Source organism: Ursus arctos, unplaced genomic scaffold (assembly GCF_023065955.2).
Source record: "Ursus arctos isolate Adak ecotype North America unplaced genomic scaffold, UrsArc2.0 scaffold_30, whole genome shotgun sequence".
In the NCBI taxonomy this organism is placed as follows: Eukaryota; Metazoa; Chordata; class Mammalia; order Carnivora; family Ursidae; genus Ursus; species Ursus arctos.
Genome location: NW_026622986.1, coordinates 26,167,735 through 26,195,395, shown reverse-complemented (window position 1 = coordinate 26,195,395; position 27,661 = coordinate 26,167,735). Strand labels below are relative to the sequence as shown.

The window sequence follows — 27,661 nt, the reverse complement described above, 5'->3', positions numbered from 1 at the left end:
GCAGTCTGTCCAGTCTTTACCAGTGATGTTCCTTGAGGCCCCTTAGTTCCTAGATCAGCAAGCCCTCCCCATCCCTAAGGGAGGATGGACAGTTGCCCGACTGGTCAGTTGTGCCCTTCACCCAGCCCATACCCTACAAGGACCATCACACCCCTCCTCCTGTTGGGCCCCCAGTGTGACGTGTCCCTCGAAAGTTACCATGTTCACATGAAAACAGATTTAACTTCCTTCATAGATCCCCCCCCCCCCGATCTATCTCCCAAAAGAAACAGCCAAGAGGTGATTTTTAAAACCTCAATGCCTGTATTTATGAAGTGTCTACTTAATTGCAAAGTCCTATGCTAGGCACTATGGGGTGGGTTGTTTGTTTTTTTAAGTGTAAGACAATTCCGACCCTCCAGATTTATCCATGAGATAAATCATGAACACATTAAAATTCAAATACGAAGTAGTTATCATGGAACAAGAGTCAGAGAGCTGAGTTACCTCTGAGTTCACCCTTCTCACTACTGTGTGATGTGGGGCTAGCTGTCTAATTTCTTTGAGTCTGAGTTTCTTTGTGGTTATAAGAGGGGTGATAACAACGCGTACCTGCTAAGGGGTTAGGAGGATTACATTAATGTATGTGTGGCAATATTGGTGATGACCCACGGCCATTTCACCTGCAGCTGTGGTGGGCAGTTTCCACAGGGAAGAGCTAACCCCTGTTATGGGCTGAATTCTGTTCCCACAAAATTCATATGCTGAAGCCCTACTCCCCAGTGTGACTGCATTTGGACAAAGGGCCTCTAAAGAGATGGTAAGGTTAAAGGAGGTCCTAAGGATGGGACCCTAATCCAATAGGACTAGTGTCCTTCTGGGGGGAGAGAGAGACAGCAGTGCTGTGCACATACCATACGGGAACGTACCCCACAGGGACACAGCAGGAAGGCAGCCGTCTGCAAGCCACAGAGAGAGACCTCAGGAGAAACCACCCCTGCCAGCACCCTGACTTTGGACTTCCAGCCTCCAGACTTGTACAAAAATCAATTTCTGTTTTTAGGCCCCCCGAGTCTGTGGTATTTTGTTATTGCTGCTTCTCAAGCACTTCTGTCTCTGTCTCTCTGGGAGTGATTTCTGGCACTTCCAGGAGCTCGCTCAGCCTTCAACAGGCCCACCTGGAAGTGGGGGGGAGTTAAGGCCTCCAGAGACACCCCTCAAACAGCAGCAGGACGGGAGACCAGGGAAGAACGTCCCTGCCCGGTCGTCAGAGGGAACGATGCTGAGATGGGGTGCTATCTTTCCTCAGAAGGGCCCAGTGGGGTTGAGCCCCTTCACCCATAGCACCGGCCCATTTACTAATGCAAACTCGATCAGCTTTTCTCCTTCCCTGCCTTCCCTCGTCCTACACCCTTGCTTGGGATCACTTCCCAAATAAACAACCTTCGCACAAGTCCTGGATTCGGGGTCTGCCTTTGGGGGAGCACCCAACCTAAGCCCAGCGGCAGATTCACAGTAGCCGCTCTCACCGAGCATCCCCCTCCCCTCACAAAAAATGGAAAACAAGATATAGCAGCAGAGAAGACAGGTTACAACGAAGCAATAGGGTCGGCTGCTCCCCGAGCACCAGAGGCAAACCGGGACTACGGGATTCTAGAGTGAAAACCCGTTCTGACGCATTGCTGAGCAAATAGGATCATCTACAGAAAGCCTGGGCTTTTCAAGCCTGGAGGGATCTCAGCTCTCGGTCAGCTTACAAACTGTGACATCACACAGACAAGGTCTAGATGGCCGAAAAGATGCAGATGTAGCCAGAGCTGGTACCAAAAACAGGGTCCTCTGGCCAAACACCGGAGTGGCCACCCTGTGGCCGTGCCCTCAAAGCTATCAGCGTAAGCCCCCATCAATGTCCTACGTTTTCTGGAAGTTTATTTAGCAACGTTCAGGAAAAGGGCACAGAAGGTGTGTTGTCCCCAAACCCCCCTCCAGAGAGAATTTACGAGCTGCTGCATCTCCAGTCCTTTCCTTGACATTTATTGGCTTTTTGATGAATGTGAGAGCAATTTTTCTGTCAACAGCTTCTCATTAGGGGCCTGGTGATGTTCTTTCCGACCATTATTTCGCACACTATCATGCCTGGTCACTGCGAGGAGAAGAGGTTCCACTTAGAATCCATCCGTCTTCGCAGCCGTGGAGAGCTCGGCCGATGCCACTGAAACACTCCGTGCTGACAGCCGCCCCGGGCGCGCAGTGTAGACAAATGGCCAGCCTTTGATGAACAGCTCCTTCTCCGGCACCATGCTTCTCTGTTCCTTTAGGGACATATTTCAGGTTTGATTCTGTTTCTTTTTAAAATAAATTACGGAGAACTTGTTGGTGAAATAATCACTAGGACTTACGTCTGAGAGGTGACAAATTCTCACCACACATGACAAGTCTGCCTTGGAAAAGTCTGGAACTCGGGGGTTTGAAACAGGGCGTCCTGTTTCCTGCACGGACAGTTTATTTCGCCCCTTAAATGTACTGTCTTAATGTGACGATGGTTTAGGGAGAGAGAGTTCGAGCGAGGTGGAAGGACAGAGGGAGAGGGAGAAGCAGGCTCCCCGCCAAGCAGGGAGCCAATGTGGGCTGGATCCCAGGACCTAGAGATCACGACCTGAGCTGAAGACAGACGCTTAACCAACTGAGCCACCCAGGCGCCCCCAGCATTTTTTTAAAAAGCAGAATCGCTATGAGTCCAACACAAGTGCGTTGATTGCAGGACTTCTCCTGGAAGGGGTATCATGAAGCCACGAAGTGATCTGCTCGATGCAATGCGGATCCCGCATCATCCAGGAAAAGGTCAGGAGTGGAAAACTGGTGAGATCAGACTTCACTCTGCAGTTCGGGTAACAGCATATACCACTGTTAATTTCCCAGTTGTGGTGAACACGGTGGTCCAAGAAGGTAACATTAGACGCTGGAAGAAGATATAGGAGCTCTGCACTATCCTTGAAACTCTTCAGCAAATCCAGATTTATTCATAATAAAAAGTTTTTTTGAAAGTGATGGGGCGCCTGGGTGGCCCAGTCGGTGAAGCGTCTGCCTTCGGCTCAGGTCATGATCTCAGGGTCCTGGGATCGAGTCCCGCATCGGGCTCCCTGCTCAGCAGGGAGGGAGCCTGCTTCTCCCTCCCCCTGCTTTTGTGTTCTCGCTCACTCTCTTGCTCTCAAATAGATAAAATCTTTTTTTAAAAAAAATAAAGTGATATGCAGCTGTATTAGGGTTCTTTGAGAACTAGAACCAACAGGACAGTTGGACAGACAGATGGACAGAGATCTCTAGAAAGAGATTAATTATGAGGAATTGGCCCATGCAGTTATGGAGTCTGAGCAGCCCCACCATCTGCAGTGGGCAAACTGAAGACCCCCAGAGCTGGAGCTGGTGGTGTAGTTCAAAGGCAGAGAGCCACGTCCAAAGGCCCGAGACCCAGGGGCTCTAAGGGCAGGAGAAGACTGATGTCCCAGGTCAGGCAGTCAGGCAGCAAGTGTGGAAATCCTGCCTTCCTCCAGTTTTTTGTTCCATTCAAGCCTTCAACTGATGAGTTCCACCCCGTCCACTTTACTCAGTCTACCAGTTCAGATGCTAATGTCTTCCCGAACGGTCCTCACAGAGACACTCCAGAAATAACGTTTAACCAGCTACGTGGTCCTCCCGTGGTCCAGTCGAGTGGACACATAACATTAACCATCACGTTAACACACCACATGTGTGCAGCCCAGCCCGGAAAGATACACTCAGAGTGGAGAATGGTGTTTGCCTCTGGGGAGAACAAGTGGGGGTGGTGGGGTCAGGGTGGGAGGGAGACTTGCTTTTGCACCGGACACCCTTCTGAACTGTTCACATGTTTTGTTTTGTTTTTTAACATGTGCACATAGTACCACATTCAAAAAAATAGTCACGGGGACACAGGCTTTGCTCTGTGGGAGGCAGACCCTGAGAGGGAATTACATGTGCAGACTGTGGGAGACAAGAGGGGCAGCTGTGGGAGACAAGAGGGGCAAGCAGGACTGGGCAGAGGCAGAAGTCCAGTGGCAGCTGACCTCCTAGAGCCGAAACAGCCACCAGAGTGCTTCCCCATTGGGCCAAAATTGCAGGGCCATCACACCTGTCCCCACAGGCCCTGGACGTGGGCTGTGCTGGGAAGGGCATGAACCTGGTCCAGGTGACTCCTTGTAGCCCAGGTAGTCCCGGGGTGGCGGCCAGAGGCAGAAGCTGGGGCAGCATGTCCTTCCCCAGAAATGGAATCTAGGTGACGCATCTGCGTGTCCCCCACAGGCACAAAATATGCTCATAATAACATGGAAAAACAGTTATGATGTATTCGGGGGGGGGGGGGAAGGACATGAATTTTTATCTATAGTATGTAACAATTGGTCAAAACAATAAAAACAAAATAAAAAACAATAAGTTTTTAAAAGGTCATTATGTTCCTAGAAAAAGAACTGGAAGAAAATATTCCAAAATGTAAAAATTTTTTTTTCTGGAAGTAGGACTGCCAAAATTTTTATTCTTCCTTTTACTTTTCTATATTTTGTATACTTTTACCAAATTTTCTATAATTTTTAAGTAATCAAAACTTAAAAGGAGCACCCTAGCATCTGCTTCTGTTGTGTGTACCATTAAGCTCTGATACTGTTCCATGAATTAATTCTGTGCTCATACAGAAGGATGGGAATATTTAATCATTATCAAATAATGTCTAAACTTCAGGATACTACATAAGAGAGGAATTGATCCTATAAACCAATATAAGCCCCACCCTTTTAGGCAATCACAAGCTCAACCAAAGTTCAGTGGCCCCAGACACTCACTCAAATAGAATGGCCTCATTTCTTCTTCTCTGCACAAAGCAGCAGTTTCAAACTTCTCCAGCAGAGGGCGATGGTGGCCCACGTCTGGACAGAAATCTCGGCTGCCTAACTTGCTCGGTTACTGTGAATGGAAAAATCACATTTGCTTCTTAGTCTTGAGAATAAATGTAAGTTATTTAGCAGGTTATATGGTAAACTTATTAGATGTTAGATCAGGCCAGGCAGTGGAGAGGAAGAAGTTCATAAATAGATTATGTGTTGTTGTTGTTGTTGTTTTAATATTTTTTTATTATATTATGTTAGTCACCATACAGTACATCCCTAGTTTTTGATGCAATGTTTCATGATTCATCGTTTGCATCTAACACCCAGTGGACCATGCAATACGTGCCCTCCTTAATACCCATCACCAGCCTATCCCATTCCCCCACTTCCCTCCCCTCTGAAGCCCTCAGTTTGTTTCTCAGAGTCCATAGTCTCTCATGCTTCATTCCCCCTTCTGTTTAACGCCCCCCTTCATTCTTCCCTTCCTTCTCCTACTGATCTCCCTGCTATTTCTTATGTTCCATAAATGAGTGAAACCATATGATAATTGTCTTTCTCTGCTTGACTTATTTCACTTAGCATAATCTCCTCCAGTCCTGTCCATGTTGCTGCAAATGTTGGGTAATCATTCTTTCTGATGGTTGAGTAATATTCCATTGTATATATGGACCACATCTTAATCCAGTCATCTGTTGAAGGGCATCTCGGCTCCTTCCACAATTTAGCTATTGTGGACAATGCTGTTATGAACACTGGGGTGCATATGGCCCTTCTCTTCACTACATCTCTATCTTTGGGATAAATACCCAGTAGTGCAATTGCTGGGTCATAGGGTAGCTCAATTTTTAACTTTTTGAGGAACCTTCACACTGTTTTCCAAAGTGGCTGTACCAACTTGCATTCCCACCAGCAATGTAGGAGGGATCCCGTTTCTCCACATCCTCTCCAACATTTGTTGTTTCTTGCCTTGTCAATGTTTGCCATTCTAACTGGCGTAAGGTGGTATCTCAATGTGGTTTTGATTTGAATTTCCCTGAGGGCTAATGTTGAACATTTTTTCATGTGTCTGTTAGCCATTTGTATGTCTTCATTGGAAAAGTGTCTGTTCATATCTTCTGCCCATTTTTTTATTTGATTATTTGTTTCTCATGTATTGAGTTTGAGAAGTTCTTTATAGATCTTGGATCCCAGCCCTTTATCTGTAGTGTCATTTGTAAATATCTTCTCCCATTCTGTGGGCTGCCTCTTAGTTTTCTTGACTGTTCCCTTTGCTGTGCAGAAGCTTTTTATCTTGATGAAGTCCCAAAAATTCATTTTTTCTTTTGTTTCCCTTGCCTTTGGAGACGTGTCATGAAAGAAGTTGCTGTGTGTTGTTGTTGTTTTAAATAATAATACAGTTGGCTGACCTCACAGCGTGCTGTAAATATTGCTCCTGACTTTTTATGCTGGGCACCCCTTAGAGGAATGGCGCTATATCAGGGTTTTGGGGCCCCGGCACTATGGACACTGTGAGCCAGCTCCTCGTTTGGGGGCCCTCGTGGGGGGTTTAGCTGCATCCCAGGCTTCACCCACTAGATGCCGGCAGCACCCTTCCCCCGCAGGTGTGACAACCTAAGTTGTCTCCAGACATCGCCAAATGTGCCCCAGAGGAGGAGAAGGGAGGTCCAGAGTCACTCCCAGTTGAGAACCATTGCCCCAGATAACCATCAGTCAGTTTATCCGTCATGGATAAATGAGGCCCACGATGCGCTTTGCATCCTGCCCAGGGCCGCTGATGTGAAAAGGAATCATTTGTTTCTTGAGAGCTTTCGGGCTCCATAACTTGGGGCAGCTGCTTCTGCTCTGGACCCAACCCCACCTCGGAGCAGAATTCAGCACCTTCCACTTCCCCCAAATAGATTCACCTCTCAGAAAGCTTTACAGAGAAATGGAAATATCACTGAAGACGTCCCCCAGACACGAAGAAGAGAAGCCTCTTCGTAAGATTCTCCCTGTGACATTTCTGCTCTTGACCCATGCCCCCCAGATTTCTGGGTGGGGGCACAGTGTGTCTTCAGCTCCAGCTCACCTGCATGCAGCCTTGCGAGACAATGCATTACTCTTGCAGCACACTCCATCCTGAGACATTATCAAAGTACCCCAAGCAAAAAGACTCCCCCCTTATAGTGACGTCTTCATCCATCTCAGTATCCAGATGAGGATACTACGTGATAGTCCCCAAGTCTCCCAGCTGGTAAGTGATGGGAACATCGCTCAGACTCCAGTCATGGAGACCACACCCCTGTCAGGACACAGAGGGACAGTGCGGAGAGCTCACGATACTTTCACAGGCTCACCAAAGTGTTTTCACGTTCATTTCTTTAAATATCAGAAAAATGCCATTGTAAATAAAATTTTTTTTCTTTGGACAGAGGGGCCCATGAAGACAAATGTGCGTAGGGTCCCCTAAAGTCACCCTACAGCATTTTTGGTGAGGCTGTCACTGGGCCCGCTGGTCTGGGCCCAGTCTCAGTCAAACATAAAGCTAATCTCCATGCTGGGGGTGGGGAGGGGGTAGAAGTACACAGCCTCTCTATTACAGGGTCAGTGGTATCCTTTTCAAATATTCATTTATTCACTCAATAAACATTTCAAATGGCCTGCTATAAATGAAAAATTTGATAAATTTTAAAATATTAATAAGCTTTTGGTTCAAACAATACATTAATTCCAATTTATAAAAAATAAATATATTGTTGGGTTTTTTTAATTCTACACTAAATGCTTGAGCCACCACGATCTTATTAGCTATTTTTCCAACACTGGACCGAGGGTGGGGGAGGGAGGAGGAGGGTCACGTGTCACACATTTTCCTGCACTATCTCTGTGCCAGCGGGAAGGAGGGAGGTATCCAAGTCTGCTTGGGCTGCCATAGCAAACCATCATGAGGGGCTTAAACTACAGAATGGATTTTCTCCCTGTTCTGGAGGCTGGAAGTCCCATTTCAAGGTACCAGCATGATCTGATGCTAGAGAGAGCTCTCCTCCTGACCTATAGACAGCCCCCTTCTCACGGGGTCCTCACACGGCCCAGAGACATCCCTGGTTCTCCTCCTCTTCCTGTGAGGGCACTGGTTCTATCAGATCAGAGCTTCACCCTTAGGAACTTCTTTTTTAATGTTCTACTAACCAACATATGGTACATCATTAGTTTTTGATGTAGTGTTCAATGATTCATTAGTTGCATATAACACCCAGTGCACATCACAACATGTGCCCTCCTTAATACCCATCACCCGGCTAGCCCATCCCCCCACCCCCTCCCCTCTGAAACCCTCAGTTTTTTTCCCATAGTCCATAGTCTCTCATGGTTCGTCTCCCTCTCTGATTTCCCCCCCTTCATTTTTCCCTTCCTTCCGCTGATGTCCTCCCTGCTATTCCTTATGCTCCACATATGAGTGAAACCATATGATAATTGTCTTTCTCTGCTTGACTTATTTCACTTAGCATAATCCCCTCCAGTTCCATCCATGTTGATGCAAATGGTGGGTACTCATCCTTTCTGATGGCTGAGTAATATTCCATTGTATATATGAACCACATCTTCTTTATCCATTCATCTGTTGAAGGGCATCTGGGCTCCTTCCCCAGTTTGGCTATTGTTCCCAATGCTGCTATGAACATTGGGGTGCAGGTGCCCCTTCTTTTCACTACGTCTGTATCTTTGGGGTAAATACCTTGTAGATTAAAACTCTTCAAAATATAGGGATAGAGGGAACATACCTCAATATCATAAAAGCCATCTATGAAAAGCCCACAGCAAATACCATTCTCAATGGGGAAAAACTGAGAGCTTTCCCCCTAAGGTCAGGAATACGGCAGGGGTGTCCACTATCACCACTGTTGTTCAGCATAGTACTAGAAGCCCTAGCCTCAGCAATCAGACAACAACAACAACAAAAAAAAGGTATTCAAATTGGCAAAGAAGTCAAACTCTCCCTCTTCGCAGATGACATGACACTTTATGTGGAAAACCCAAAAGACTCCACCCCCAAATTACTAGAACTCATTCAGCAATTCAGGAACGTGGCAGGATACAAAATCAATGCACAGGAATCAGTTGCTTTTCTATACACTAACAATGTAACTGTAGAAAGAGAAATTAAGGAATTGATTCCATTTACAATTGCACCAAAAACCATAAGATACCTAGGAATAAACCTAACCAAAGAGGTAAAGGATCTGTACTCTAGAAACTACAGAACACTGATGAAAGTAATTGAGGAAGACACAAAGAGATGGAAAAACATCCCCTGCTCGTAGACTGGAAGACTAAATATTGTTAAAATGTCTATGCTGCCCAGAGCACTTTACATTTTCAATGCAATCCCTATCAAAATACCATCAACATTTTTCACAGAGTTCAAACAAACAATCCTAAAATTTGTATGGAATCAGAAAAGACCCCGAATCGCCAGGGGATTGTTGAAAAAGAAAACCAAAGCTGGTGACATCACAATGCCTGACTTCAAGCTGTATTACAAAGCTGTGATCACAAAGACAGCTTGGTACTGGCACAAAAACTGACACATAGACCAATGGAGCAGAATAGAGACCCCAGAAATGGATCCTCAACTCTATCATCACCCTTACGAACTTATTTAACCTCAAGCACCTCCTGAAAGGCCCTGAAACCCCCAGTACAGTCCCATGAGGGCAGTGAGGCTTCAATCTGGGGTAACAATTGAGTCCATAGCAGGTGGGCTGGTCAAACAATTTACCGCCGATATATTTTTAGTATTTAATTGCAAGGCTGTTCTCAACGATCAAGGAGGAAAGGTGTAGTTCTCTGGGCATTCTTTTCAAAACCTCACCTCTTCTCTGCCCTTTCGCGCCAATGAACGCAGACTATAATGACAGGATACCTGATGGCAATCTCTTCTCCCATTGCTGGAGTGGGTGAGTAATGGGGGTTATTTCTGTTTCGGCAGAGGCAAGATGTTGTGGCATTGGGTTTGGCCTCCGGGTTTGGGTCTGATTGGTTTGGTTTGCTTCTTTCTTCTTCTTTCCTACTCTAAGAACAAGAAGAGGTAGAAGGATTCCTGCCGAGGGAAGAAAGTCTATCAGAACTGACTATGCGACTTGGCCGTTAACACGTCTCAGTCATCTGGGTGTCTGCAGCAAGGCTGTATTGCCCCACAGGGGACTCTGATTCGGAATAGCCCATTTTAAGAGAATTCAGGGTTTTTTAAAAATGTATTTAGTGGGTGCGCACAATGGTTCTTCTCTTTCTATTTTGTTCCGTCTGACCTGAATTTCACGTTCCCTGAGCACATAGCCCCCTCTTGCCGGAGTGCCCCTCCTCCTGCTGTTTGCATTAGCAGTTCCTCAACACTCTGAAGTTTAACGGAGACCGCCCTCCCCCAGCCACCCAGCCAACCCCCTCCCCAGCCCATCATGCCATCTACCATCTTACTCTAAGTCTCAGCACCAGCAACTCAGATTTTCTTTCTTTCCTTTCCCCTCCCTCTCTTCCTTGCCCATTTTGTCACACCCCAATATAAGCTGCACAAGGGCAGGGACCTTGTCTGTCTCGTTGATCTCTGTGTCCCTCCTCTCGAAGACGCGCCTGGCACAACGTAAGCGCCCAACTGTTATTTGTGGAATGAATAAATGAATGAGCGAAAGAAATGAATGAGCTCTCTGTAAGGAGGAGAAGGCTTTTTATCAGCAGCTTCTGTCTTTGCACGGAGAGCTTTTCACAGTCAGTGGGAGGACTGCAAAAGGAATCGAGGCCAATGAGAAAGAATTCTTAACAACATAAGAAAGAGAATAAAGAAACAGAGAAGTAAGGATTCCCCTTGACGAAAATTAAAAAACTTCCTCCAGTAGGAATTGCATCTGTTTGTGGCAAGGATTTGCATCGTACCTGTGTATTCCCATGCCTTGCACGACTGGGTGTGTAATCAAGTGTTTGAGTGTATGGACAGAATTTACAAATCTTTCTCCAGGACTCTCAGCCACTAGGAATGAAAGCAGTCTGCTGCTGAGCTCAGGGCTGGGCTTTGAGTGGGGGCCGGGGAGGTCCCCAGGACAGGCGCAACGCCACTGGAGGCTCTGCTAAGACAGTCACTGCAATGATCAATCAGGGGTTCAGGCTGAGCATGAAAAGTAGAAAGTCCAGGTAGGAGCTAACGTGTCGCAAGAAATTGGAACATTCTGGACACTGGCATTTTCTGTGAGGTCAAAGACTAATGGCATCAGGCCTGAGAGCCAGCATGACAAAACCACAGGACCACAGAGCAGGGTGTGGTCGGTTTGAATTTTTCGGGTGGAGAAGATACAGGCGATCATAAGATCCCCGTGTGAGTGGGAAGTGGGGTGGATGTGAAGGTCACTGGAGGCAGGAGGTCAGGATTGTGGAGACAGGGTACTGCCGGGCTGTCTTTGCAGACACTGCGGGACCTTGGCAGGAATAGAAGTGGACAGGGCTCCCCCTGCAGAGAGCAGCACAAGGCTTGGAGATGGAGACAGAAGGGTAGCAGAATATGCCACCCAAAATAGGAACAGGAGTTCAGCCCTAAAATATGCCGCTTTGCTCTATTGATTATTTTAAGCCATAGGCACTTGAAAAACAGCACATGTGGGATGAGGTTTTCTCTGAGCTCCCTCTATCTGCCCAAGAACAGATCCTCCAACAGGAAGTCAGTGTCCTAGATCCCCTCCCTGGGAGTTTTATCCATCAGGAAGAGTGTCTCCCATCACAGCCGGGGGCACTAGAAGTCAAAGCCACACCCAGACTTAGTCACAAACTGTCACACTCCCATCTGCTCTTCTAAAACCCCTCATCCTTCCCAATCATCACTTCCTCACCCCTAAGAGGCCTACCTACCCCTCACCTTAACCTATTCGGATGGTATCTGGGCCTGAGTTCTTTTTTTTTTTTTTTTTAAGATTTTATTTATTTATTTGACAGAGAGAGACAGCCAGCGAGAGAGGGAACACAAGCATGGGGAGTGGGAGAGGAAGAAGCAGGCTCCCAGAGGAGGAGCCTGAGGTGGGTGGGGCTTGATCCCAGAACGCTGGGATGACGTCCTGAGCTGAAGGCAGACGCTTAACGACTGAGCCACCCAGGTGCCCCTGGGCCTGAGTTCTATGTCCCCTCAGAGAGATACTCACCTTTCCCCGGGTGCTTCCCACGTATACTTGAGGTCTACATGTTAACAAACCTGTTTTTCTCTTGTTAATCTTTCGTTTATTACAGAGGTCTCAGCCACAAACACAGAAGGTAGAGAGAAAATTATTTTTACTCCCCTATAAGACCAATCGTGCAAGGAACCAGAGCGGGGGGGGGGGGGGGAGGGGGGCGTTTGGGCAGAGGGAAAAAGAGGAGCCAGACAGGAGAGCGTGGAGAGATACAGGCAGCGTGGGTGAGCTGGTCTGCTTTCCCTGAAGTGACTGAGGCTTCTTTCCAGGATGTGAGAAGCCTGCCTCAGTCATGCCAGTGTCCAGGGAGGCTGAGAGAGCCTCATCCGGCTGCTCTCGGAGATGGCAGGCTCGCCCTGGCACACTGAGGTCTGAAGAAGATAAAGGGCTGGGGTTGGGAGGCTCAGCTGACCTATGAAAGGAAATGCCCTGTAATACTCAAAAGAGTAGTGAATCAATTCAGCTGTTCTCCACTTCCCAAACCTCACGTCTTCTGGAGTCAGACTCTTCACGGAATTTTAGATGAGCAGAGAGAACAGGAAGCTTACGCATTTCAGAAAGAATAATCCAACGATTGGATTGGATTGCAATGTTCAGAGCTACCATCACACAGAACACTGCAGCGCCCGGACAACAACAGGTACTTTTGCTTTTATCCGAGAACTACTACGCAGTCACCTAATAAAATATTTAGGAGGAAAGGTGGAGCGGGGAAATAAAAAGACGTATGCGTGTGGGTCCTTGTTAACGAGTTTGCAAGAGTGGACTTAAACTCCTGGACCATCTCCTGTCTGCACATTGGTAGCTCAGCTACAGTCGTTGGTGATTGTCAAAATCTCCTGGATCATCCTTTAGAATCTCCAGGAATGTGTCACACCAGACCCTACTGACGCAGAAGGTCTGTTTGGAGAGGTGCAGGCATTTCCAATTTTAACAAGTTCTTCTGCTGATTCATAGGCATTATATCAATACTAAGGGAAAAAAATATATATATATCTCCTTTCATCTTGTGCTATGTATTTCTTCATGAAGGGGCCGAGTAGAAGATTTTCCTGTAGAGCACAGTCAAGTTCTCACGTTCAATTACCCTCCTCCAGTTTTGTGTTTGTCTTCTCATGTTCCAAAGTTGCTTTTTAATAAGGGAGTAGTAATCCTAGCCCAACGAGCTCCCATTTGTTTGTTGTTTAAATGATGCTTTGATTTCACAGTCAGGCTGTGTTTATATGGCCCTTGGTGTCCTCCCAGAGAATTTTAGTGCTAATAAGAAAACGTGTCTGCTTCTCTCCTTACTTATCCCTTCCGTTGGTTGAGCACGATGTCCTAGGATGTCCCCAACGTGAGGCATCTGAGACTGAGAGCCACACAGAGGTGCACGAGACCTTGGCTAGCCTTCAAGAGCAACAGAAGAAAGTCAAAAGGAAACGCCAGGGAAAGAGGACCTTCCCCAAGGACACTGCGAGGACGCTGGCGTGTTATAGAAGTTTATTTCAGTAACAATGAAAACCTAGTGTGGTTCCTTCTAGATGTGTTGCCTTAATGGCTATTTATACAAGAGGGATGGCCACCATCTCCCTACTTAAGTTCGTTCCTGGAGGAGTAGGGATCTAAAATGAGGTCCTTGGAAGAACTGGAAATGCCTTGAAGATGAACTCTATTCTTCAGAGTTGTATACAACACCCAGAATAAAATCCATGTGTAAGGCCTCACTAATATCAACAGTAAGTTTAAATTCTACTCAATTCCAATGGGTTTTCTTGGTGTGTGTGTCAGAAGTTGGCAACCAGTCCCATATAAAGAATGTCTGCTCTCCCCACAGGGGAAAGTCAATAGCACTCGACAGCCTGAGACAAAACCCCAGCACCATTCCTACCTGCACTACCCAGTGGGTCCCCAACTTCACCAAGAGGCTCCCCCTGCATCTGATTTACATTGGCCTTCCACATATGATTTCAATCGCTAAAAGTATCCCACTCCTTTAAATTTTCTATTAAATGTTTGAAGACCATTGTCCCTAAAGTACGGTATCTGAGACCAAGGAATGACCTTCCCAAGAATCAAGTAGCTCATGAATGGCAAATGTAAGACATATTCATTTCCTCTTCCGCTGTAACAAGTTATGACATCCTTAGTGACTTAAAACAACTCAAATGTATTAGCGCACAGTTCTAGAGGTTAGAAGTCCAAAATGAGTCCCACTGGACTAGAATCAAGCTGTTGGCAAGACTGCATTCCTTCCAGAAGCTCTGGGGGAGAACCTATTTCCTTGCCTTTCCCAACTTGTAGAGGCCACCCACATTTTTTGGCTTGTGACTCCAGCCAGCAACCATAACCCTTCAACCTCTGCTTCTTTCATCGTATCTCCTTCTCTGGCTCTGACCCTCCTACCTCCCCCTTATAAAGACAGTTGTTGATTATACTGGGCCCACGTGGGTAATCTCTTCCCATCTCACAATCCTTTACTACATATGCAAAGTCCCTTTTGCCACATGAGATAACATTCACAGGTTTAGGGAACTGGATATCTTTGGGGGACCATTATTCTGCCTACCACATGGGACCATAACTCCAGTCTGTTGACTTCAGGCCCAGGAATCCCTACAGATCTCAGGTCCTCAATAGCCCCTCCAGCCTCTTGGGCTCCTCAGAGTCAAGGTCATCTCTGAGACTCAGAGACAGCAGCTGGGTTACACAGAACAGAGGATTTTCTCTTGAAGTAGTGGTTTACCACTGTGCACACCCCATATATCCCTGGTACTACATAACCCCACCCATATTACCTAAGTCTTCGGAAGGAAAGGGGGTGCCCCTTGGATCAAGATGTATCTTGGTGGTTCACTGAAAAGTGATAGGGGGTGGACTTCTCATCCAGGAAGGAAAATAGTTCTGCTTACCTTCTGGTGTAGCTCTTAGGAGCCTGAGTACGGTGGAATGTAACACCCCAATATCTACAAGTCCCTGGGAGTGACCCAAGGGCTGGTACAAATGTGCATTGCCCATATTAATCAGAAATCAACAAACAAGGGAAACAGGAGAAGAGGAGGGAAGGAGACAATAGCTGAGCTGACAGCATGGGGAGGTCCATGTGAGGACAGGTCAAGAGAGACAGTACCCACAGGGACAGGGAAGGGCTGGCACCTGGCACTGCCTGACAGCTGAGTCACCTTGACCTATCACTCAGAACCCCTTAGCCAAGACATCTTGGCTAGAGAAGAAACAGAAGGGCCCTATGACCCGAAAACACACACCAGGCATCCTGCAAGCCTCAGGGGTCTTGCCCGGGGCTCCTCCCCCTCCCCACTGCAGGAACGGAGAATTCCAGTGGTGTTACACCTTTGCCCCCAGACAAGCTATGGGCCTCAGAGAGGAGGAGCCAGGCAGCAGAAGGAGACAGAGAGGCATTAGCTATGATCAGGAATCCAAACCTCACCCCTGCCTCCCCAGCGCCAAGCAGACTAACAGGAGTAACCTTGGAGCCAAAGGCCAGATTTTCCTGATAGCGTGGAGTCGCCTGAGAAACCCAGCTGAGAAAGATGTCATGATAACTAGAAATGAATGCTGCGGATTCTCCACATGAAGACAAGAGATCTTCTAATCTAGGAGGGGGGTAATAATCAACTGAAAGGTCCTCCTCGTTCCAAGCGGCGGCTTCACGGGCGTGTGAGGGGTCAGTCCCCCCGGGCCCCACGCTCAGAAGGACCTCACATTTGGTTTAATGCTCTGCCATCCCCCTCTTGCACCTGTTAATCACTTCAGAACAAGAGGCCCCTCATCTCCATCTCTCACTGGGCCCCGCAAATCACGTAGCAGGTCCTGCAGGTATATCACACATGTGATTATGTAGGACTAAAGGTTAAGAAAACAACAAAATGCTCAGAGTCTAACTTACAAGGCAGATACCTAATCTATTCAGTAAATCAGATAAAACTCGGCAGAGAATTCTCTCCCACCCTCCCTCCACCCCCAACACCGGCACGCGCATAACCCCAGGCTTCCCCCGGCACAACGGACCGCACCAAACTGCAATTCCATCACGTCCGGGTGGAACCAGGCTGTCATTTGGAGAAGCTGCCGGGTATTTCACTGCATTTCAGGGAAATAATTTAGGACTCAGCTGACAGGCTTACATACATTTTTTTTTTTTTTTTTTACCATGGTTCAGTCAACTCAAGAGAAGAGTCGAACTTCAAAATGAGTTTGAACATTTGGAAGTTAAATTCTTTAACAGACTCAACCACAACCATCAGAATAAGATTTAAAAAGCAAAGAGGAGGGGCGCCTGGGTGGCTCAGTCAGTTCAGTTTCTGCCTTTGGCTTAGGTCATGATCTCAGGGTCCTGGGATCGAGTCTGGCATCAGGCTCCCTGCTCAGCAGGGGAGTCTGCTTCTCCTACTCCCTCTGCTGTGCCCCGCACTTGTGCACTCTCCGTGCCCCCCCCCCCGCCCCATCAAATAAATAAATAAAATCCTTAAAAAAAAACTTTAAAAAAATCAAAGAAGAAAGGGAAAGGCGCCTGGGTGGCTCAGTCGTTAGGCGACTGCCTTCGCCTCAGGTCATGATCCCAGGGTCCTGGAATCGAGCCCGCATCAGGCTCCCTGCTCAGCGGGAAGCCTGCTTCTCCCTCTCCCACTCCCCCTGCTTGTGTTCCCTCTCTTGCTGTCAAATAAAATCTTTACCCCCGCCCCGCAAAAAAAAAGGAAAGGGAGACCACACTACACAAAAAGGTGAAGAGAACTTTCCTTATAAGGTGGCTGTTCCAGTGAGGTTCAAGGAGGTTTAAGTGAGGCTTCACTAAGCAGAGCGTCTAGAATACGGCCCGCACATGATAGATGCTACATAAATAAACATAATCCTCCTTTTCTCTTCAAAAACCCTCTTTGTACACTCTTCTCTTCTTCCAATCTTGCCAAGTCACAATTTTAAGTGGCATCCACCCTCGGTGTACTTCAACATCCCAAATTCGTAGGTTGGAGCCCTAACTCCCAAGACCTCAGAATGTGCCTGTATTTAGAGACAGGGCTTTTAAAGAGGTAATTGTAATAAAATAAGTCCCGTGGTGGGCCCTCGTCCAACATGACTGGTGTCCTCACAAGAAGAGGAGGTGAGGACATAAACAGGAGCAGAGGGAAGACCAGGTGAGGACACAGGAAGAAGCCAGCTGTCTAAAGCCAAGGAGAAGAAGAGGCCTCAGAAGAAACAAACGCTGTCGACACCTTGATCTTGGACTTCCAGCTTTCAGAACTGCAGGAAAATAAAATTCTGTTGTTTCAGACACCAGTATGAGGTACTTTGTCATGGCAGCCTGAACAGAATCATACAGCTAACACCGTCAGAATTATGGTTCTTGCTCAGAGGCAAGCCGAGTCTGCCCAGTGCGTGAAGAGACCTGAAAGAGGGCAGCACTGCTCTTCAGGAATCTGGTGCGGGGATGCCTCCCACAGATATTCAGCCAGGCGTCTCTTCTGGGGAGTCACTGCCTCCTGGTAGACAGAAGCCACTCTACTCTGCGGAAGGAAGGAGGGTGTATATTTGGGTATCATCAGTCACTCATGCCTGCCCAATGCACCAAACTGTCCCCATACTTCTGGGCCCTGTTCTAACCTCAAGAGAAGACTTTTCTTGGTTGTTTTCTTTGTCTTTGCCCTGAGCAGCAAAGTACACATGGAGTCAGCCTTCCACCCAACGTCTGGGCTGAAATAGCACCCAAAGTCCAAGTAAACTCCGGGTCTATTGGGCTTTACTTGTGTTCCCTAAGGAAGTTACAGGCCAAGAGCTGGAGATGAAGGATATGTGTCACCATCTGGGTATTTCTAATTCCAGGAAGAATTATGTGGTTCCATGAAATTGGGTTCAGGTAGGAATGACCAGAAGACTTTATTATGCCGTTCCTAATAACATTTGCACAGAGTTCTCTCACTGCCAACGCTGTGTTAAGGACATCGCAAACCTTTTTTTTTTCTCTCCCAAGACAGATTTCTATAACACAGAGGACCGAGCCTGCATGAAGAAAAGCACCAAGAATCAGGCCCGTGTATTTAGGGTGTCAAGGAAAGAGCTTTTCCAGGTGATTAAATGCCTTGTCCATCACATGTCAACTGCTTCTCACTAGATATGCACCTGTGTGCCTGGATTGTTAGGTACGTAATAACTTCTATCTCCTGAACCCTCTCTAACATATATTATTCAGTAATAATACAATTTTTCATTAATTTATTTACATATACCTTGTCTCATTCTGAAAATATTTAAGGCAACACCTAGATGGGTATATTGAATATTTCAAAATAGCACGCATTGATTCAATATGCACTGAGCACTTCCTATATTCCAGGCACTGTGCTGGGTGCTGGAGAAACAGTAGGAAACAAAAGACATGAAATCTTTATATTTATCTGCATACACAATTTCTGGAGCTCCTGATTTCTTCCTGTGGAAAGTTACCACCTGATGTAATTTAATTCTAGCCTAAAGGACTTCTTTTACTTATTTATATAGGGAATATCTGCTAGTAACAAATTCTCTCGGGGTTTTTTGGGTACTATCCAGAGATATGTTTATTTCACCTTCATTTTCATTAATAGTTTTGCCGGATATAGCGATGTTGACGGACATTTGTTTTCTATTTGAGCGCTCTGAAGCTGTGATCCCAATGCCTGTGGTCTCCTTTGAATGAGAAATCAGCCATTGACAGTTTTGTACTGTATTTGATGACTTGTCTTCCTCTGGTTCATTTCAGATTACTTCTTTGTCTTTGTCTTTAAGCAGTTTGGTTGTGATGTGTCTAGATGTGGTTCTCTTTGTGCTTATTATATGGGAATTCATTGAGCTTTTGGGCCTGTGGGTTTAATGCTATTCATCAAATTTGTAATTTTTTTAAAGATTTTATTTACGTATTATTTATTTATTTGACAGAGAGAGAGAGAAAGAGCACGAGCAGGGGGAGCAGCAGAGAGAGAGGGAGAAGCAGGCTCCCCGCTGAGCAGGGAGCCCAATATGGGGAACGATCCCAGGACCCTGGGATCATGACCTGAGCCAAAGACCTTAGCCACCCAGGTGCCCCAGATTTGGAAATTTTTAGTCATTATTTATTCAGGTATTTTCCACTTTTCCTCTTGCTTCCTGAGACTCCCATTACATGTATTTTGGTGTGTCTAATCATGTCCCACATCTCAAATCTCTGTGTTTCTTCAATCTTCTTTGCGTCCAGATTGTATAATTTCTACTGATTTATCTCATGTTCATTGCTTTTTTTTCTGCCATCCCACATCTGCTTCTGAGCCCAATAGTGAATTTTTCATTTGATTATTGTACTTTTCAGTATTACTGTATTTCCATGTGGTTCCTTTTTATAGTTTCTATTTCTCTGTTGAGATTCCATATTTATTGAGTCATTTTATCATATTTTCCTTTAATTTTTAAAGATTTTATTTATTTTTGGGAGAGAGCACAAGCACACGGGGGAGGGCAGAGGGAGAAGCAGACCCCCTGCTGAGCAGGAAGCCCAATGTGGGGCTCCATCCCAGGACCCTGGGATCATGACCTGAGCCGAAGACAGACGCTTAACTGACTGAGCCACCCTAGCGCCTGTTCCTTTAGTTTTTAAAATCTGGTTTCCTTTAGTTCCTTGAACATGTTTAAAATAGCTGTTTTGAAGCCTTTATCTGCTAAATTCAACATCTGGGCCCACTCAGAGTCAATGTCTATTCACTGCCTTTTTTTCCCCCTGAGTATGAGTCACATTTTGCTGTGTTGCATGTCTTGCAATTTGTGTGTGTGTGTGAAAACCAAATGTTTCAGGTAATATTTTAGTAACTCTGGGCTCTGATTTCTTTTCCTGAGGGTTTTATTTTACACATGTCTGCACCTGAATGGCAGAACCTCTCTTCCCCACATTTGTGTAGCTACTGATGTCTGTATGTAGGTTTATTTCTATTTTTATTTCTTAGCCTGATCTCCTAGGGGTCACCCTGTGCCTATGTGGCTTAATGGTCAGCCAGCGAATTTGGGCAGAGGTTTTTCTCAAATACCACAAGCCTGTAAAGCTCCCATCCCTGCACATAGGTGTGTGTGAGGGTTGGGGACAGCATCTGATGTTTAGCCAGTGCTAAGCTGCCTTGGTTTTCACTTTCTGTTGGGCTCTCTGGGGTGCACATGCACATAGCTTCCCAGGCCAGGGATGTGTGAGAGCCCATCTCAGCCCTTCCATGCTCTCCTATTCTGAGATTTTCTGTTAAATTTATGTATGGCCTGCTGCTTACCCCAAACAGGAGCACATTCTCACACCTGCAGAGCTTTGAGTTTTCCCCATTAGTTTCCTGCCAAGTTCTCTGTTACTGTCCACACTGCAGGTTTTTGCCCTCTGCCCAAAATTGATTTGCTCCCTTTGGCAGCAAGCTTGTTTAATTCCCCCTCCCCCCCCCCCCCCCCGTCAGCCCCTTGCTGATAAAGTTGGGGAAAACTGGGGAAGAGGGCAGGGATAATAGCAGACAAGACAGAAAGGCTACTGACCCCCACTGTTCTTTCCTGGAGCTCTAGCTATTTTTCATGAGTAAATGCTTCTCAATTTGTTATCTGCCTTTGGCCAATTTCCAGGGCCCAGAAATAGCTGGGTTTTGGTTTTTGTTTTCTCTCTCTCTCTCTTTTTTAACATTAAATGAGATTTCCCAGTTGTGTACTGTTTCCACCGCCCCTATAGTCCAGCACTTGTCTTGCCTCATTAATTTAAATTATCTGCCTGACTCTTGAAGGCATCTGAGCTATGAATTATAGTGCTCAGGGGTGACACCTAGATAATGTCCTAAAAGCGTAGTGGAATGTGCAAATAGTGTTAATGCTTCCACAAACATCTGCCTTATTAAAAGGCCTATGTGCTAGATAGAAGGGCTTGTCCTCAAGACCCCTAAAATCCTGGGAGAAATGAGGAGCACAGACACAACGAGATAACTCACGCTGTAATGCCTGGAGTATAGGATACAAGAATGTTCTCTGTAGGCTGGGAGGATAAGAAATGATTTCTCAAGTTAATGACATACAGACCCTTTACATTGTTCAGAAGGTTTCTTTTCAATTACTAAGTATTACTTAGGTACTTTTACCCAGGCACTTGGAATGAAATAGCTTCAGTCGGAGAGAATAAATTGGCGTATCCTAATGAAGAAAGAAGCATCCAGGGTGCTGAATATTATGGAGTGCTAGAGGTCATCTTGCTTTTGGTGATGGAGAGTGGATGGTGAGTAGAATCCAGAACCAGACCAGATTCTAGTCTTAACTTCACAACTACTTAGCTGTGACACTTGGGGCACCTCATCTACTGTTTTAAGAAATCAGTTCCCGCACCCATAGAATGAGGAAGAGGTGGGGAAAAGGAAAGTTTTAGTTCCAATGTTCTGTGAATCTAAGGGAAAGGAAGATAGCCTTTTTCCTACAATCTCTAGAAGATCTTCTTTGTTCTCAGATACGGTAAGAATTGGTCATCAGATTTCCCCAAAGCCATAATCTCCAGAATGATTAAGTAGGGTTCCTGAAGGCTTCTGAGTTTATTTTAGTAAAATGTTTTGAAAACCTGATGAAAGTTATGACATCTTTATCCGGGGGTGGGGTGAGGAACATTACTCATATATGCACGAAATGTTGCATATAATCTCAGGGAATTCACACAGCCCTACAAGCCCAGGTTAAGGACTCCTGAGAGAAAACAGTGAAAAAGAGACCACAAAGAGCCTCGAATTCTTGGCTTCAACTCTGGCTGTTGTAGGCTTCTCATTCTTTTTAGAACAAAATAAAACAAAAGTGAAGGTCTGAATGAAAAATTAACCTAGAAAAATCTGCTCTGGAAAATGAAAATTGTTCATCGCCGAGAAAGGCAGACTAGAGAATAAGAAATCCTCTCTCTTAACAGACTCCCCAGGCCAAAGGAGGAACGGAAAATTAAAGGCATTAATATTTATTATAGCAAAAGAAGGAAAAACTGCAGGAAATGATTAGTAAGACTGCGACAGCAATTAAAACCAAAGACAGGAAACTGGAATGGGAGGCTTATCTCATTAGTTAATTTGAATGCTAAACTACAGGGGAGTATTGGGCTGGCTGCCTCAAGGGAGCCTTTAATCCTTCCATGTAAAGAGGACTCAAGAGACCATCCGAAGAGTTACTAAGGCTCTGTCCTGTCTCCTCTTTTTTGCCCTCTTCCTTTGGGAAAAGGGAGAAAGAATTCCGCTAGGGTAAGCAAGCATTTTTTGTTGGAATTCCTAGAACATTTATGTTTGGTGTTCATTTTGAAATCTAGATTAGATAACGTAACAGAGAACTGGCCCAAGAACTAAGGTTTAAATGTGTCTGATAAAGACCTATCCTGAAACTAGGAGACGCAGAGCCCATTGATTTCATGTTGAAGGTTGCACACGCTGCGCAGAGCTGGAAGGTCGAAGGTCGGGGGTCACCAAGTACCCAGGGGAGGGGCTCTCACAGTCCCAGGTAATACTGTCATTATCTGCTCCCAATACTACAGCGGCATTTATGGGTTCCCTTAGTCACTCGGCAGGGAGAATGGCATCAGGTGCAGAAGGACAGAATCCACTGTGCTTGTGGAGTTGGGGAGCAAAAGACAAAATGCAACAGCCCGTGTGTTCTCCTCTTCTAGGGCTGTGCTTTTGCTGTTCAGAAGGCTGGCGAAGTGAGCAGCGTCCGAGCGCAGTTTGAACTGTCTGGTAGTGGTGGAGAGTGCTGTGCAGGAGAGTTCCCGAGGCTTTTCATGTCATCTCTGTTCCGTCCCCCAGTAACATGATTTGTGGATCAGATACAGGGCATCGGTCCATTTTAGGCGGCTCACTTGGAAGTTTCGGAGCCTCTGCATGGATATTGTAGTAAAGACCACCAGTGTTCCTGAAGTTGCCGTTCACTTCATTTGTTTTCAGTTTTCCCCCAGTCACTGATAGGATAATCGATCGTAAGGCTAAATAAAGTCTCCCTAACACATCTGTACACCCATCTGCCCCCCTGAGCTTCACTGGAATGTCTAATCAGGCATCACAAATTTAACAAGTCCGACGCAGAACTCTTGAGTCTCTCCCCAAACTTGCTCCTCCTCCAAGTGTTCCCAAGGGAAACATTTGGAAGCACCCTTGATTCCTCTTGTTGTCTCCCAGGCCACATCCCCTCCATGCTCCCTGACAAATTCCAGGCTCTACTTTAGGGTCTGACCACCTTTCACTATCCCTACTGCTATAGCAAAGTCCAGGCCACTGTTTGTCTCACCTGGAATAATGCAAGGGCCTCCTAACTGGCCCCCCTGGGTCTACCTTTACTCTCTACACACTATTCTCTGCATAGCAATAGTGATCCTTTGAATGCTAAGTCAGATCCTAACACTCCCTGTTCAAAATACTCCAAACATATCCCATCTCTCTCTGAGTTTATTCAGTCCTTGCTATAGACTATGAGTTCCTAGCTGCCTTTTTGACACCCTCTCCCTCACCCCCTACACTCCAGGCCACCAGCCTCCATGCTGTTCCCAGAGCACTCCAAGCTCACTCCCACCTCAGGACCTTTGCACATACTGTTCCCCTGCCTGGAGAGCACTTCCCAAATCCCTCAATATCTGCAAGGCTTACCTCCTCACCTTCCTTCACATCTCTGCTCAAATGTCATCTCATCAGAGATGCCTTCCCCACCAGGCTGCCTAAAATGACAGCACATTTTTATCTCTCACTTAACCTTCTTTACTCTTTTTCATGGCACATATCATTACCTAACATTACTATATATCCTTTGTTTTTAAAAAAAAAATTTTTTTTTAGTGGGAATTTTTGTCTTGTTTCCCCACTATATCTCTAAGACCAAGAATGTGTCTGACATATAATAGACATTCCATATTTTTTGAATGAATGTTATTGGTTATTCTGCCTAAATGGGTGTATAATGGTAATAACTATTTTCTTTTTTATAATGAGATATCATACATACAAAAGTGCATATAATGCATATGTACAATTTAGCTTTATTTTACTTATTTATATTTTTAAGTAGGCTCCACACCCAGCATGGAGCCCAATTCAGGGCTCAAACTCATGACCCTGAGATCAAGACCTGAGCTGAGATCAAGAGTCAAACACCTAACCGACTGAGCCACCCAGACGCCCCTGCATATGTACAATTTAAAGAATAAGTCAAAACCCATGTTTTACCAGGCAGTATGTCAACAGTATCTTCTGAAGTATCAAAATAGATTTTATATCAAGTCCAAGTACAAAATTCTTTCACATTATGACTCCATTAGAATTCTCTTTCATGTAAAGAAAAGCTAACTCAAACTGGCTTAGACAATAAAGCGATTTATCATTTAAAGTCTAACCAAAAAAGAAAGAAAGAAAGAAAGAAAGAAAGAAAGAAAGAAAGAAAGAAAAGAAAAGAAAAGAAAAGAAAAGAAAAGAAAAGAAAAGAAAAAAAGAAAGAAAAAAGAAATATCCAGAGGTAGAGGGAGCTTTAGGCAGTGGTTAATCCAGTGCTTAGAAGATGTCACCGAAGTATCGTTTCATTCCTTCTCTTCATTCTGACTTCGTTGGTATCAACCTCATCCTAAAGCTAACTCATTAATGGGGACAAGATGACTGTGGATAGATCCAGGTTATATGGCTTATTCCATGTCCAAGAAACAGCAGGTACCTTTATCAAGGCATCATAAGCTAGAGATGCTGAGAGCACTCTGATTGGACCTTCTTGGGTCCATTGCTCACTCCTGGACCAATCACATGCCTAGGGGAATGCAATGTGCTGATTGGCTTAGCTGGGTTCAAAGGCTCCAACCTTGGACCCCCAGAAGAAATCAGGAGCTACTGGAAAGGCAGTAATGCAAGTTGGGATGATATTCACGAATATACACTGTACCACAAATCACCAAAGACCTCCTGACACCTGGATTTCAGAGTCAATTTTATCTAGTTGTAGACATATTCTAACAAGCTTGGTGTCTGCTCTCCCAGGCCACAGCACGTGGGAGAGACTCCAGGTACACAGATTGACAAAAATAGGCAACGGCACCAAGTAGACACACACGATTTCAAAAAGTATGATCATTTAGCCACAAAGGGGAAACGCACGCGCGCACACACAGTGGCTCATTGATGACAGGACTGAATTATACCTTAGCGCAACAGTAATATTATGAAGACCCTATATCCAGTGGACAATGATTAGGAAGAAGAAGGATGTTTAGTGGATCTGGAAGAGATTCTATCAAAGTAAGAACTATTACAAGGAGAACACTCAGAGAGATAAATTTCAGTTCTCCCAAATGAAGCCAACTAAATGAACTGCTCTTAGCTATAATTATAAAAAATTATAGTGAGATGAGAGCCATCCTTTCCATGGGTTTAGAGAATTTCTACCTATTCCAGACCTGTTATTAAAAGAAAATCATAACAATTTAATAAGCAAAATGAATGGTTGTTTTTTCATAAAAAGCAAGAAACAGTCCTTTTCACACTCAAAACTTAAAAGGGGGAACTTAAGCTTTAGGTCACTATCTTTCCCACTTCTAGTAAGAAGTATGTTCGAGCTAAGTATTTACCCCAAACTTACTGAGAACCTGAATTCACTGTAGCTCAAATGTCCCTGACAGCATTTTGAGCAAGGAGGCAGTGGGGCAGCGTGGCCCATGGGTTCGCACATGGAGAAATCAAGACACAAACTAATGAAGTAACTCACTTCTGGGGTCCTGTGGGTCCATCCCATGGCGGAACTTCCAATGCTGGCCCAATTCTTACTTACACTGGGCTACTGATGTTGTTTTAAGGTACTAAAAATAAGAGACAGGAATCAGGACATGGCGGGGGGGGGTCGCTCAGTCAGTTAAGTGTCCAGCTCTTGATTTTGGCTCAGGTCATGATCTCGGGGTCATGAGATTGAGCCCTGTTGGGCTCCCCAGCGGGCGTAGAGTCTGCTTAAGATTCTCTCTCTCTCTCTTCCTCTCTAAAAAAAGGGGGGGCCACGGGGTGTCTCAGTCGATTAAGTGACTGCCTTCAGCTCAGGTCATGATCTCAGGCTCCTGGGATTGAGCCCCATGTAGGGCTCCCCTAGGGAGTCTGCTTCTCCCTCTCCCTCGGTGCTCTCTCTCTCTCAAATAAATAAATAAAATCTTCAAAATAAATAAATTAATTAAATAAATTAAGTAAATTATAAAAGAGAGAGAGAGGAATCAAGATCTGAGGAATCAAGATCAAGATCTGTGTGGGGACTCCATATTGGGGATTTTGTTCTATTTGAAATTCAGTGTGGCCTCCCACAGTCCATAATCTTTTTTTTTTTTCTTTTTAAATCTTTTGTTTCTTCAATGAGGCAACTTTAATTAAGAGTGGAAATAGCAGGCTGTTCCCCCAAGTGATATAATCTGAGCACCACTTAGGAAGAGCCTTTACTCTAAATTCTCCACCACCACTGTGAAGTTCCACCAGTAGAGATTACTGGTGTGTGGGGGGCAAGAAAGGACTGTTCCACCTTCAGGGGTCCCCGAATAAATGGTATATATTCCTGAGAGACCCAATAAGACCTTGGGCAGCGAGAAACAAGCTGGGCTGTGACAAAGAGAAGGGTGTGTGGAACCCAAGTAGAGAGAGCCGAGTTAGACTGGTATGTTACTTCTACCTTCATCCAACCTTACAATTATCCTTCATTCCCCACCCTTCTGAGTCTTTCTCCCTAATCTGGAACACTCCACGTAAGCTGTCACTCCAGAGAAGTCCTTTCGTCTCCCATCTTTGCCTCCCTTTCCTGGGCCTTGTTCCTGCTCCCCTGACAGTACGACTTGACAGTCCTGTATGAATCTGCCTGGGGACCACAACAAAGTCCCACACACAAATATTTATTTTCTCACAATTCTGGAGGCTGCACGCCCGCGATCAAGGTGGCTGGTGTTGGTTTCTTCTAATGCCGCTCTCCTCAGCTCTTCTCGGCTCCCCTCGGCCACCTTCTCCCTGTGTCTCTCCACATGGTCTTCCCTCTGTGTCTGGGTCCTGATCTCTTCTAATAAGGATAGCAGTCATGCTGGATTAGGGTCCAATGACCTCTTTTTAACTGAAATACCCTGTTAAAGGCCATCTCCAAATTCAGGCATATTCTGAGGTACTGGGGGTTAGAGCTTCACACAGGAATTTGGGGGAACACAAATCAGCCCACAACGATACCCGACTTTAAGGAGTCCCCTCAAAGTCCCTCGACTCCTTTCCTTTCCTGAAACACTCCCCTGAATCCGTTTCAAATTTATCATAACAGGTTTCTTTGAGGCAGGATTTTCTAGTCTGAAGCCCCCCCCCCCCCGAAAAAAAACATTAGGCAGGACACAGTGTGTTTAAATTTAGAGGCCAACCCCGCAAGCAACTTGGGGGTTTGTCTGTTTGTTTGTTTTGTCAGAATTACAACTGGGTTCTGTGTGGGGTACCCACGGACAACTCTATCTGGACGGGGCCTCTTTGGTGATGGGCACGTTAGGATTTCGGGGAAGCTGTAGACCCAGGCGGGGAGCTGCCTCCCACCAACAGCCTCCGGTCAGTGCAGCTGACTGGAAATGAAAGCATTTCAGAATTCAGGGGAAAACCGGCACCACCGCTGAAA

General features: G+C 45.7%; 1 protein-coding gene and 1 long non-coding RNA gene across 8 annotated transcripts in view; one reads left to right on the top strand and one right to left on the bottom strand.

Moving 5' to 3' along the window:
* ECHDC3 (enoyl-CoA hydratase domain containing 3) overlaps nt 1-7,605 on the top strand; it is a 34,132-nt gene extending 26,527 nt beyond the window's left edge. Inside the window, exon 5 of the mRNA XM_044392070.3 lies at nt 2,058-7,605. Within this exon, the coding sequence (XP_044248005.1) occupies nt 2,058-2,195 (138 nt within the window). The 3' untranslated portion in view covers nt 2,196-7,605. The remainder of the gene's footprint in view (nt 1-2,057) is intronic.
* LOC113241062 (uncharacterized) overlaps nt 1-27,661 on the bottom strand; it is a 52,389-nt gene that overhangs the window by 10,130 nt on the left and 14,598 nt on the right. For 2 of the 7 annotated variants that reach the window (XR_008956482.1, XR_008956481.1), the window contains 2 exons: nt 4,833-25,850; nt 1,996-2,291 (listed from right to left, as the gene is read on the bottom strand). This is a non-coding gene — a long non-coding RNA (uncharacterized LOC113241062). Of the gene's footprint in view, nt 1-1,995; nt 2,325-4,832; nt 25,851-27,661 lie in introns of those variants that run through there. The other 5 variants (XR_008956480.1, XR_003311413.4, XR_008956485.1 and 2 more) reach the window with 4 other exon arrangements.